At 42.2% G+C, this 13,835-nt stretch overlaps 1 protein-coding gene across 3 annotated transcripts in view; it reads right to left on the bottom strand.

Moving 5' to 3' along the window:
* Positions 1-13,835, bottom strand: part of khdrbs3 (KH domain containing, RNA binding, signal transduction associated 3) — a 152,098-nt gene that overhangs the window by 48,200 nt on the left and 90,063 nt on the right. For all 3 annotated transcript variants that reach the window (XR_006026143.1, XM_042076819.1, XM_042076818.1), the window contains exon 3: positions 2,478-2,594. Coding sequence is in view for 2 of the 3 variants with exons in the window: in XM_042076819.1 (XP_041932753.1) it covers positions 2,478-2,594 (117 nt within the window). In the remaining variant the exon portion in view is untranslated. The remainder of the gene's footprint in view (positions 1-2,477; positions 2,595-13,835) is intronic.

Genomic DNA, 13,835 nt, shown 5'->3' with positions numbered 1-13,835 from the left:
ATACAGTACCCTCCAGAATTATTGGCACCTCTGCTAGTTGACTAAAAACAGCTATAAAATCTGTTGGTGATTTATCGTAATCTCACAATGCAAACAATGAGGAAAAATCCAACCTTGAAGGGAAGCAAATTAATTATGAGAAAAAAGGAAAATTCCATAAAGAAATAAATATAAAAAAAACACATCGCTCACAATTATTGGCACCCTTGCTTGTAAAACCTTTTTAAGCCTCCCTTTTCCAATATAACACCTTGTAATATTCTCCTATGAGACCCCATAAAGTTGGAGAATACAAAGCAAGAGATTTTAGACCATTTGCCTTTACAAAATCTCCCCAGATCATCCAGATTCCTAGGTCCATACTTGTGCATTCTCCTCTTTGACCCACCCCACTGTTTTTCTACAGACTTTAGATCAGGGGATTGAGATGACAAAGGCCTAAGCTTGATTTTGTGTTCAGTAAAGCATTTTTGTTTTGATCTGGATGAAGTATGACCACCGCCCAGTCCTGCACATTCTCTCCGCAAAAATAAATATCATACTCCATTCCCTACTTTTGGATGGAGTAGGAGATTTTCTAGGGGTGCCAATAATTGTGGGCAACATGTTTTTGTTAACAATAGTATTCCTTCATAATATTTCTTTTTCTCAGAATACATTTGCTTCCCTTAAAGATTGGACTTTTCCTCATTGTTTTCATTGTGAGATTACAATAAATCAAAAGATATTTTTTTATATCTGTTTTTAGTCAACTTTACCAAAGGTGCCAATAATTCTGGAGTTGATGGTGCCAACATTTGGGGTCCAAAAACCTTTGACATATTTCTGACTGGCTTAACGTGTTGACACCTGAAGACCTGTCCATAAAACACTATTAGGGTTTAGAGAATGTTCAACCAGTTCTCTTCAACATTCACCAATCATGTGCAACTGCAACTGACCATTCCATCTGATTAAGTAGGCTACATACAGTAGATATATGGGAACACTAGAGTATAGGCACACAAAGGCCTTGGAGATGTTATAATAGAGATCCCAATCAATGCCTGTGTTTGTGCTCATCTCTACTCCATACACTCTCCATATACCCCATCCTACTTCAGGCCTATTAACACAGAGAGGGTCAGTCAGCTTCGCCGCTGTCCTTATGATTCCATCACATCTCCCTGGACTCTCTGAATCCTGACATAAGCCTGAAACATCTGATCAATATACTCGTTCCATATACTGTAGAAGAGGCTCAGAATATACAGAGCATTACACATGGAGCATCGCAACCGCCAACACTGGCACCTGACACGTGTTAAATATTTTCTGTGTTTTCTCCTATAAGGGCTTGACCAGTATAGGGGCTTCAAGCACGTGCAGTTTGGATTCTCTACATCTTCTGTTCTGCTCCTCAAATCTTCTACTGACCCTGACATATCCTTGAATCAGTCAGAATATAGGAAGTCATATTGACGTTGTTGAGTTTTATTTATTTATTTATTTTTTGGGGGAAAGTATTCATAAGCCGTCCCTCACTTGATATGCTGTGCTTCCCTTTCTCTATATTGATGCTCTTGCTACAAAAATGAGCTTCTTTTTCTTCCTCCTTCTTCTTATCTAGACACATTCAGACTTGTGTGAGGGAAGGTTGTCGGAGTATCCATATCCTGGCGCTATGAGACTAAGATATGGAGTGGCCCCTCCTGGCCACAAAGAGAGAGAGAGAGGTGTCAGCACCTCTGGGGCTCTGCGGTGTTTTTTAGGGGGGCGTCTGCTTACACCAGCAGCCTGGCGGCGACAGGCGATCCTTCCAGCGCACAGCGCACATAGCGGCGCAATCTGTCATCAGAGGCCCCATTGATCGGGGGACGTAGCGCAGCACTTGGCGATCGGGGGGGGGGGGAGTGGGGGGCAGCGGTGCCGCCGCCAGCGTACATAAGGGGCACGCAGCACAATCAGCAGGCCGACAAATCACTAGTGACAAAGCCTCGCCGAGGAGAAAAATCACATCGCTAACCTCCCCCGCCGACCACATGCCTGCGTCCATCACCGAAGGGGAGGGGGCTTCTCTCGCAGTCTGCTATATGACAAGCAGAATGGTCAAGCAGAGAGCCCCCAGAGAATGAGAATGAGATGCTGTGGGGGTGGTGGTGGGTGAGAGAGAGAGAGAGAGAGAGAGAGAGAGAGAGAGAGAGAGAGAGAGAGAGAAAGAAAGAAAGAAAGAAAGAAAGAAAGAAAGAAAGAAAAAGAGAGAACATCTGACAGAAATATTGTAAGAGAGAGATCATTAGAAGGATATGAGCATCTGAGCATATATACAGTGTGTGAGAGAACAACAGGACCATCGCTTGAGAGGGACAAAGAGAGTGTGTTGAGCTTGACTGAAGATGACTGATTGAAAAGGAAAGACATAGAGGGAAAGAGAGAAAGAGAGAAAGACAACAAGCACATCAAACAAAACAAGCAGACAGCAGGCCGGGGCCGGTTACCTTCTCTTTGTCTCTCATGGATCCTTTGCCGAGAATTGACATCTTTGTGAGTGTGTCTTCTTGTAGCCGCTTTAACGAGTTCCCGCGCGGGCCCAGCAGTTTGCCCACAAAGTTGAACTGCAATGAGATGAGGAAGAGGAGGAAGAGGAGGAGAAAGTGTTAGCTTCAGTGATTGACTGCTACAGCGGAGGTGCCAGAGACCAGGGAAATCAAATCAGTTCATTTGAGTACAACCCAGTCACATAATGAGAACTCCCAGCATGTGTTCTTGGGATGAAAAAGACCATTAGCGGCTACCTCCATCCCCATCTCTCTTTTAATGAGAGAAACACTGTCTGTTGTTGACAGTGATTTGTTCAATCAAGCATATTTCGAAGCATACTTCTCTGTACTTGCATGTCGTTTACATTGTCGAGTCCTTGGAGACCCTCTATAAAAAACTTAATAAACCATATGGATTCTATATTCCTTATGCAATTATCAACTTCATTCCATGACTTATTCACACATATGAATGTCTGCAACATCTAAACATCCACCCTTCTTAACCAGACTGTCAAACAAAGCACTGTTTTATCCACAGACAAGAGGAGTGTAAGGCTGAACACAGCAGTCTTCGCTGAACTTCCACTCAAGATTTCACGAGCGGAATAAATCACACAGGCACAACTGGATTCTGTAAGTCAGTGGAAGAGAGAGAAAGACGGAGAGAGAGAGAGAGAGAGAAACCGAAAACAGAGGAAAGCGTGAAGAGATAAATAAGAAAAGATAAAGAGTGCTGGAGAGAGTGAGGGAGAATTTGAGGGGAAAAAAGAAAGAAAGAAAGGATGAGCATGTGGAGAAGAAGGAGAGACACAAGTAGTGTTAGAATGACATAGAGTGGATAGAGGAAGAGGATGCCACACTTATCTGTTCACGGGTACCTCTTAAAGGTGAGTTGTGCTGCTGTCTCAATCTGCCCTTCAGGCCATTAATTAACCATGGCAGAGAGAGACAGAGAGAGAGAGAGATAGAGAGAGAGAGAGAGAGAGAGTGAGAGAGAGAGAAAAAAGACAGAAAAATGCTCTCTTGCTGACCAGTGAAGTCATCATGAACGGCCATGTCCATGCCAGCACTGGATGCTGTGAGAGCACAACTCTTGGGACCGATCTGCTGACCTACATGAGGTGCTGAGACTGCCATATTCACATATTTTCCACGTATATGGCAGTGTTCCCCTTTCAGTTAAAACAAATGTGACACACACATGCATCCAGTGCAGCAACAAATCCAATGCAAACAAACAGTGTAGAGGTTAGTGTTAATTTTGTCACCTATTTTTAATTTAGTCTTAGTCTTGTGACGAAATGTCCTTTTTAGTCTTTGTCATATTTAGTCATTCAAATATCATTTTTGTTAGTCAAAAGAAAACTAAAGGTATCTTAGTCTTAGTCAGTTTTAGTCAACACATTTTAGTCTTTTTTTTATAACAAATTATTTCTGATTACCATTTGAGTCAAATAGTGTTTCACACATCTCAATTTTCCAACAATATTGTGTGTCCACAGGGCTACTCGTCTGTTATAATTACTCATTCTGATTTTTTGTCAGTCAGTATGTTTACATGCACAGGTAAGTCGAGCTACAGTTATAGCTCGGCTGGGATTTGACCATAGACAGTAAAAGATGGACCACTGTCATATTCGTAGACCAGTGTTTCTCAAAGTGTGGTCCGGGGTGGTCCGCAAGCTATCCCAAGTAGTCCGCGAGCAGACGTGGTAAAATATAATATAGATGAGTTGTTTGCAATATTGAACCAACTTGTATGTAAAAACAGTTCTGCAACACTGCTATGTAAGATATGCCAGTTTAAATCATACAGTATGAATTCACACAATAAGCAAAGTGCAAAGACAATAAGCAAGGTGGTTCAGTGAGTAGGCCTATTGTGTAGACTAATTATAGGCTACTGTTGAAGTAGGTCTAATCTTTTTTTTTTTTTTTTTTTTTGGCTAGGGTTAGTTAAGTGGTCCTGAAACTGAAAAAGTTTGAGAAACACTGTCATAGGCCAAAGTATTAATGTTTTACTCCACCTCGCTAGATGGCGATATGCGCCCAAACACAACACATTCCCCAAACAGACTCTCCATCTTAGCCATAGCTAACTTGCTAGCGAACTTTCCATATTAGCTTACTTGCTAGCAAACTTTGCATCATCAGTCTAACTAGTTAAATAGTTGACATTACATGATGAACATTTTCGTATGGACATTCTGGGGGATGTTAATTTGTATGAGAGAAGCTTCAACTTCTGGGTATGTAGCATTGTAGCATAAAGCTTAGGTAGTTAGCTTGCAGAAATCTCCAGTGTTCTTGTTCCATGTAGTTTCGTGTTGCAGCCACAGGGTTGCAGCAACAACACGTAGATTAGCCTACAGGAAAGATGTTGCGTATGAACTCATTCGGAATATTTTGAAAACATAACAGCTAGATATTGTCTTCTCATTTTGTAGACGAAAATGAAGAGAGATTTTATCTTAGTTTTTATTTCATGCAAAACATTTTAGTCTCGTCTTTTTTCGTCAACAATAATGCATCTTAAGATAGTCTTAGTCAGTGTTTCAGGACATTACTGCCGTCTCGTCATCGTCTTGTCTTAGTCATGAAAAAAAGGTTGTTGACGAACATATTTCCTCTCGTCTGGTCTGACGAAATTAACACTAGAGGTGATATACAATGATATGCTGCCTAGCGCACATGGGAATAGCATGTTACGCTCCGGGTGGTGAATATTTAAATACCCCAGTGAGGGTGTGATACCTACAGTAAACAAATAGAGTGAGAGGAAAGGGCGTTATTCCCTTTTACCATTACAAAGACAAGACACCTGTTGTTTACCCTCCCCACACACACACACACACACACCCTCGTGTAAATACACATCTGGGATAATATTTACTGACTGTAACTTGGGCCTGCTTTCCATATGGGCTATTAATAGCGGGCGTCTGCAACCCTTCTGCCAGTGCGAGGAATTGAGGCACTTATATATCTTTTAATATCTTTTTGTGCAATTAATACTAATATTTATTCATAACTAATAATAATTAATATACCGGTAATTATTGGAGTTTGTTATACAAGCACTACTGGGGCAGCCGTGGCCTACTGGTTAGCGCTTCGGACTTGTAACCGTGACCAGTAGGAACGGCTGAAGTGCCCTTGAGCAAGGCACCTAACCCCTCACTGCTCCCAGAACGCCGCTGTAGCAGGCAGCTCACTGCGTCGGGATTAGTGTGTGCTTCACCTCACTGTGTGTTCACTGTGTGCTGAGTGTGTTTCACTAATTCACAGATTGGGATAAATGCAGAGACCAAATTTCCCTCACGAGATCAAAACAGTATATATACATATACTTATACTGTGACAAAAACAAAATCACTGGACATTTACATTGTATGAGGAGACAGGTATTGTTGGTTCTTCGTCTTCCACATGAATGTCTGCTTTGCATATAGTGTACTCAGAGTCCTCCCTTTAGCCAAAGTAAATTAAACACGCAACCTTTCACACTGCCCCCTGAAACCCCACAAAACTAGCTTTCCATTACACTTTCATAAAAGCGCACCTTAAGGCACAAACTCATTAAAGCCTGTTGTTAGTCAAATCACTGCAAAATCATCTAACTTTGGACAGAGAATCTCTGACCACCCTCGGGTCATCGTTTGAGATTCTGCATGTACTTTTTAATGCGACTCTGCCCAGAACCCTCCGCTCTTGTGTTTCTTGTCAAGAGAACAGTTTTACCCAAAGCAACTACCAGAGCACAGAGGGAGAAGTAGACCTACATTTCTGGAGACTGCTGCCTCGCAAATTAATTTGTGACCTTGGAGTTGCTAGAGCAACAAGAACAACAGTTTTTTTCTTTTGCTTTTCTTTTTTATCGTTTGCTGTTAACTTTGGCAATCATGGCCTCTTCTGTTACATTACATCAGTCTTAAATCAAGGGTTCGATTTCCCCCCCGAGTGGTGGTTCTCTGATTACTGAATTGTTAGATGCGGGCCTCCTCCACCTGAAGGAAGTGATGCTGGCTCTCAGCAGTCAGTGGAGACGTGATCTCACCGTCTCACTCCAACTGGGATTCTTACACCATAACGCTAGCCTTTCCAAACATTTCCAATGGGCTGGTCCCCACAGTAAAGAGCACTGAGGAGAGTAAGAGAGAGAGAGAGAGAGAGAGAGAGAGAGAGAGAGAGAGACTTTGAAAAAGACTTTGAAAAAGACTTTGAAAAAGCTTTCGATTTGGCATGAAGGTCTACTCTCGAAACTAATTGACAGTGGTATTGGAGGCAAAACATACAGCATAATAAAAACAACGTATTCGAACAATAAATGCACAATTAAAATTGGAAATAAGCAAACCAGCTATACTTCACTCAAGGGCGGGGCGTGAGGCAAGGCTGTCCACTCTCACCAACTCTCTTCAACATCTATATCAATGAATTGGCAAACCAACTAGAAAAATCAAAAGCACCTGGCCTCAGCCTTCATGATTCCGAAATCAAATTTCTTTTATTTGCAGATGATCTGGTTTTGCTATCTCCAACAGCAGAGGGCCTGCAGCAGAACCTAGATGTACTGCAAAAATTCTGCCAGACTTGGGCACTGGCTATAAACACCAAAAAAAACTAAAGTATTAACATTCAAAAAGAGAACAAATTGCCAGGGAAACAAACACAACTTGATTGAAAATCAGTTCTAACGGAAACTTCAGCTTGGCTGTGAGTGAGTTGAAAGAAAAAGCACGAAGGGCTTTCTATGCCATAAAAAAATCTATTAATATTAAAATACCAATCAGAATTAGGCTCAAAATATTCCAATCGGTTATTGAGCCCATTGCTCTATATGGCAGTGAAGTGTGGGGTCAATCAAATCACGATTTTGAAAAATGGGACAAAAATCCAATTGAAACCCTGCATGCAGAATTCTGCAGGAAGATTCTAAAAATGCAGAAACAAACACCAACTAATGCATGCAGGGCAGAACTCGGCCAGTTCCCCCTCCTTCTAAAAATTGAAAAGAGAGCCATCAAATTCTGGCAACATTTAAAAACAAGCGACCCCACATCCTATCACTTCAAAGCCTTAAAGAGCCAAGAATTGAACACTGAAAAGGAGTCCCCTCATCCAGTTGGTCCATAGGCTCCAGCAAGAAACAACCAATGGAACTAACATCACTATTCAGCCTCAGGACACTGGCACCCCTCTTGAAAGAATAAATACCAACCAAATTATCAACACCCAGAAAGAAAAATATCTCACATACTGGACAAAAACAACAGAAAAACAAAGGGTATAACTTTACTTGACGGGTGAGTTCATTACACATTCATAGCAGCTGTCATAAACTGCACATAAAGCATTCATGACTGTTTCATGAGACATGACTCAACATTCATACCAAACCTTTCATGAATGTGGAAGACAGAACGACAAAAATGTGTCAAAATAAAAGTCCAACAATTGCAAAGCAGCATTGCCGTTTTTGTTCCGAACCTCTTACCTGATCACGTCACATCTGAGTCAATGGGCTACTCCAGTGCCAAAAAGACAGAACATGGTCAAGCAAATAATTTTTGTTTCATAAAAATGTATTTGTTTTATGATACCTTTGCAGATGATTTCTCATCTTTTGCTACTGGGAATGTCCAACCGTTCCAGGTTACACAAATACGGGTCAGCTGAATGTAGGCTAGTTTACCTCCCAGTGTTAAATTCAGTGATTATGAATACTTAACAACTTGTATAGTAAAGTGACATTCGATGTAGACTTCGATATTCATGAAATATTTACAAAATATTGGCTCTAAACGGCAATGCTGCTTTGCGGCTTTTATTTTGACAAGTTGTCATCGTTCTGTCTTCCACATTCATAAAAGGTTTGGTATGAATGTTGAGTCATGTCTGTTTCATGAGTCATGAATGCTTTATGTGCAGTTTATGACAGCTGCTATGAATGTGTTATGAACTCACCCATCAAGTAAAGTGTTACCAAACAAAGTAAACTACAAAGTTATTTGACTCTTAACAGGGAATATCAATTAGCAAAATACTTGACAATTGTAAGAGACACCAACTTGAGAAAAACAATGTCTAGATACAGGCTTAGCAATCACTGTCTGGCAATAGAAACAGGCAGACACAGGCAAACCTGGTTGCCTAAAGAAAACAGACTTTGTGTGAACTGTGACAAAAAAAAAAAAATTAGTCAGAATTACACTTCCTCACTAGCTGCCCTAACTACAAAGAAATACGCTCCAACTTCTATCCAAAATTCCAATCTATATATCCAAAATTCTTTGAGATCGAAGATTCAATGTCTTGGAACATAATTCACTACATAGTACATATATCAACTGTGTTGGTACACACTTATTGCTCTTTGATACAGTGGCATAAACCCATTAAAATGAAGTGTACCAGTTAAGTACTTACAATTACATATTACATGTATGTTGTGTCATTGGTGTCTTGGAATATGTCTGCCATTACCCTACATACTGTAGTACATGTATCAACTGTGTTGGTACACATTTATTACTCTTTTGGTACAGTGGAATAAACCCATTAAAATAAAGTGTACCAGTTAAGTACTTACATGGACATATTATATACATCCTGTCAATGATGTCATGCATCCTGTAATTGATGTGTTGAAACATGTCTGCTGTTACACCACACAGTACATGTGAATTAGTAGACCTGTTCCAAGACAACACCTGTTCCAGTTTATTCCACTGTATCAAAGAGTACAAGGTTGTAGCAGCACAGCTGTTACATGTACACTGAAGACGATGAGGTCTTGACTGGAGCTAAGCATGCTTTGTATATCAAATCTATCATGACCCGATTTACCCCATCCAGCAGGTCTCAGGTCAGCTCTTTGCCTCTGATGAAAATTTAGGCAAATTGGCAAAGTTTTGTAAAAGCACTCAGTATTACAATGTAACAACTATATGTAGGTACCCACAAATACATTATGCAAGTACAATGATAGTACCTGATAGTACATGTTGTTACACAGGTTGTACCACTGTACCTAATTAGGTAAGTACACTGTAACAGCGACACATTAAAATAAAGTGTTACCTTATTTACTTTTTTGTAATTTTTCAAAAATGTAATCATTTTGTAATTATGATTTGTCATGCCAATAAAGCATATTTGAATTGAATTGAGAGAGAGAGAGAGAGAGAGAGAGAGACACACACAGAGAGAGACACAGAGAGAGAGAGAGAGTCAGAGACACAGAGAGTCAGAGACAGAGAGAGAGAGAAAGAGGGAGTGAGGGAGGAAAAAAGTAATGCTCATCAAATCATTTAGCAGTAAGATGTGGCTGAAATATGCTCTCCTATTGGGTCTACAAGCCACTTGGAACAAACTTAGCTGTAGCCTGTAGGGAGAGATAGAATATTCCTATTGTTTAATATCCAATCTTAGAAACACTCCAACATCTGTAGGGAATATCCAGAGGGACCTATTGCTATTCATGCTCATTCAAAGATACATCTCATACTTCATAAACATCATAAACTTTCCTCAAAATCAGACTGTATCCTCAAGTTCCCCAACTCTACTAGAACATTTAGAACATCCAATATATGCCAGGATGTACTCGCTGATACTTTCGATCGTCTGTGCCCTGATATCACAAACAGGGCTAAGCTAGGTACTATAACTATAAACACTACATGATGTTTTGGACTTTTCAGATATTCCTGTTTTTCTGTTCAGCACTGTCTATTCCTCTCTCTTTGCAACATAAATCAGTTTGCGATTGCAGGAGCTAGTAACATATTGTAAATGGAAAAAAAAGACTAACAAATATCCTAAATGACAATGGTGAATGCTGTCCATGCACTGTACATCTGTCTGTGGAGGGAGACACCTCATAATACATACAGTATACTGTAAGCTCCAGATATTGGAATGGCATTTAGGCCAGCATCGGTATTTATTTATTTGATGGAGAGCATGGTTATTTACAGGCAGATTGAGAGTGCGGGCCTCCTCGAGGCTTATGTCTAAGTGGGACATAATGCCCGTAAATGACTGAAAGAGAGCGATTTAATGTTGATCCTTAATCACCCTACGGACGACTGCCTCTAATGCATGCTCTCTGATCGTAATGTGTTATGTATGGGGCGCATTTAACAGGGTGCTTAACAGTGTGCGAGCAGGTCACACTCTGCTCATGGATATGTATGTGACTTTAGTAAACAGGGGTAGCACACGGCATGGGATACACTCAACCTCAGACAGAGGCAAGTACCCAAGCCAGCTTGAATACATGACAGGGTAAATGGTGGGCACAGGGAGGAGAGTGATGCGGTGCCGTGGGGGAAAATATATGGAGAACGGTATGAGTTTGAAAACGATGAGTGTGCCTGTGTGTGTGTGTGTGTGTGTGTGTGTGTGTGCAAGTGTCTGTGTGTAGGGGTGGGGGTGGGGTCTGAGTGAGTGAGAGAGAAAGAAACCGAGAACAAGAGAGATGGAGAGAGAATGAGATCCAGAAACAGAGGAGAGAAGGAGAGAGTGCTGAAGAAGGAGAAGAAAAAGAAGGAGAGGAAGTTGGTGCAGGCGATGTGAATGATTAAAAAGTCTGGAAACACCGATGGAAAGGTGGGGGGGGGACATTAATCACACCTAACCGAAGGGGGTGGGAGAGAGGCACACATCTAACATCTTTTCATCATTTCCAGCATGCATTAAAGCGTCTCCACGGCAATGGCCTGGCTTCAGGGGGGAACGGGCGGGCCGCGATCCTGCTGAGGTAAGCACAGCGTCGTCCCCGACAACGGGATGAAAAGCATTCTGAAGCGCTGTGTGAGGGAGACGGAGACGGAGAGAACTCTCATTTGGAGGTTAAGAACCACGACTCCACACACACGAGAATGTGTGTGTGTGTGTGTGTGTGTGTGTGTGTGTGTGCGTGTGTGTGTGCGTGTGTGTGTGTGTGCGTGTGTGTATGTGCATGTGTTTGATGCATAAATAACATTGGAGTTATTGTGACACTTTCTCTCTTTCTCTCTCTCTGTCGGTGTGTTATGAGTTGCCTTGGAGTTAGTGTTACTGTGTAACTCTGTGTGTGTGTGCGTGTGTGTGTGTGTGTGTGTGTGTGTGTGTGTGTAGGCGATTATGTGCACACTTTGAGAAGGAGCTCTGTATCAGGGTGGCTTATTCCTCTCAGGTTCTGCTGGCAGAATTGCAAAGGGAGGTGATGCGGGGGAAAGCGCTGGAAACAAAACCCCCACCCTTTGACACAGAGGCACTCTGGGAAATTAGCTCCCTGCTTCTCCGTTAACTTTTCCTTTGTCTTCGCTTGCCATAATCCGCTTCTAAGGTGTCTCTTTTGCATCACGTTAAAGTATGCAAAGCCCACGAAAGAAAACTTGAAAGCTTAAAAAGCATAGCACATCTCATCCATATGCAAAAAATAATGTTCTTCCCTTTTTGTACTCGTCTGTAAATGTCCCCTCTTCTTCCATCTCTCTCTCTGTCTCTCTCTCTCTCACTCTCTCTCTCTGTCTGTTCTTCCATCATGCTGATCAATGACTGAAAAGTCTCTCAGTCGACGGAGAGCTCTGCAAACTCTCTCTTCCCTAAATGTCCCTCCTGTTCGCGCCGCTCGATTGCGATGCCTTTTGTCTGGAGGTCGTCGCTTTGGAGGCATCTTCCATTTCCCCGACAAAACAGAGCAAGCTTGTCCTCGATGAGAACTTAAGCTACGGACACAGATTAAAGCAGATGGGAGTTGGAGGACTCAACAAGCACGACAGCCTAAAATATCCAACCACAACAAGGTCCTTGCAACAAGCAGCTTGGGTGCTCCTTCAAGGAGTTTCCTAAAGCCCTCCCAAAAAGCTACTTGTCTCTATTCAGAGATAATGAAGAATAATGACTGATGCTTGGGGGATGGATTATTGTAATAAGCGATGGATGGATTATTAGACACACAAAAGACATCTTGATTAGATTATACAGCTATAGAGAATATGAATCATTTACCTATGAAATGTTTGTTACAAATTGAGTGCTAATAATCCAAACATGACGACACAATGACAGAAAAAAAACACACTGTCAACAGTGATAGATTATACATGTTTTATAAACACTGCTTAAATGATTCATAAATACTCTATACAGTATAGATGAATGATTTATGATGGAGTGTGTGCTGTGATAGTGGTTGAGATACTTTGTGCCTTGATTTTTGTCTTTGCCTAATCTTCAAAGATCGCTGCCATTATGAAAATGCCCGTGCATAATTCATGATCAGAGAGTGTGAAAGTGATTGTTGTGCATGTCTGACATTTTCAGGTGCCATCCCTGAAAAGTGCCGCTGAATTATGGAGGACCATCTGCCAGCCCCATTCCAGATGAGACCCCCCCCCCCCCCCCCCCCCCCCCCCCCCCCCCGCTCCAATCACCACTTCCACCTGACTGCCATCCCCACCCAACCCATGCCACCCTTCACCTGGCACGGGAAGCGCGCTTGACAGGCGAGGGGGTCTTCCACGCACACACCATCATTTCAGATAAAAAGGCTTTGATCAGTGCTTCACTTTCAGCCAATAACACTTTCATCAAGTGCCGAGGGCAAGGTGGCACAGAGAGAGAGAGAGAGAGAGAGAGAGAGAGAGAGCATGTGTGTTCAAGATCATTACGAGGTATTCATCCTAACGTATTGAAATGAAGGGTACTTGGATAATCTGGTGGACTGTTTTGGTAATGCACTGCCAGAAAGTTTGCCAAATTCTGTTTGGCGAATAAAAGAGTTGGTTGCGGGGCGTTTCTTGTGTTTCTTTTTGACGGAATGACAATGTCTGCGGAGTCGCATTTTCCTGGTGATTGAATAATGGATTCAGGGACAGCATGGCATTGTCATCAGATTCAAGACCCACCCCAACGGGCATTAGAAAACTCATTTCTCTCTCTCTCGCTCTCTCTCTGTCTCTCACTCTACCTTCTCCCTGCCAGCCTTGACTGATTCTTATTGATGATCCGCCACACTTTCTCAAGATGAATTGAGCCGTCTCAGGCACGGGTGCCCAGAAGAGGCTGTCGAGTGCCCCCCCCTAACACCGCCCAAGTCAAAGAGGTGATGTCTGAGGGTGGTATGGGGGTGTATAGGGTTGGATGTGGTGGTGGTGGTGGTGAGGGGCCAGGGGTGTGCTTGTGGGAGACGCCATTGCGGTCGCAGCCATCACTCCAGCCACTACTACCTGTCAGACAGAACAAATTGAATTTGTCTTCCTTCAGTGGTTCGCTGAGGCCTCTAAACAGCGTATTAGTGGCTCCACTTATCAAAGCTGT

The sequence above is a fragment of the Alosa sapidissima genome, chromosome 21 (genome assembly GCF_018492685.1).
Source record: "Alosa sapidissima isolate fAloSap1 chromosome 21, fAloSap1.pri, whole genome shotgun sequence".
In the NCBI taxonomy this organism is placed as follows: Eukaryota; Metazoa; Chordata; class Actinopteri; order Clupeiformes; family Clupeidae; genus Alosa; species Alosa sapidissima.
Note: the sequence above shows the minus strand (reverse complement) of the source record. Positions and strands in the feature narration are given on the sequence as shown.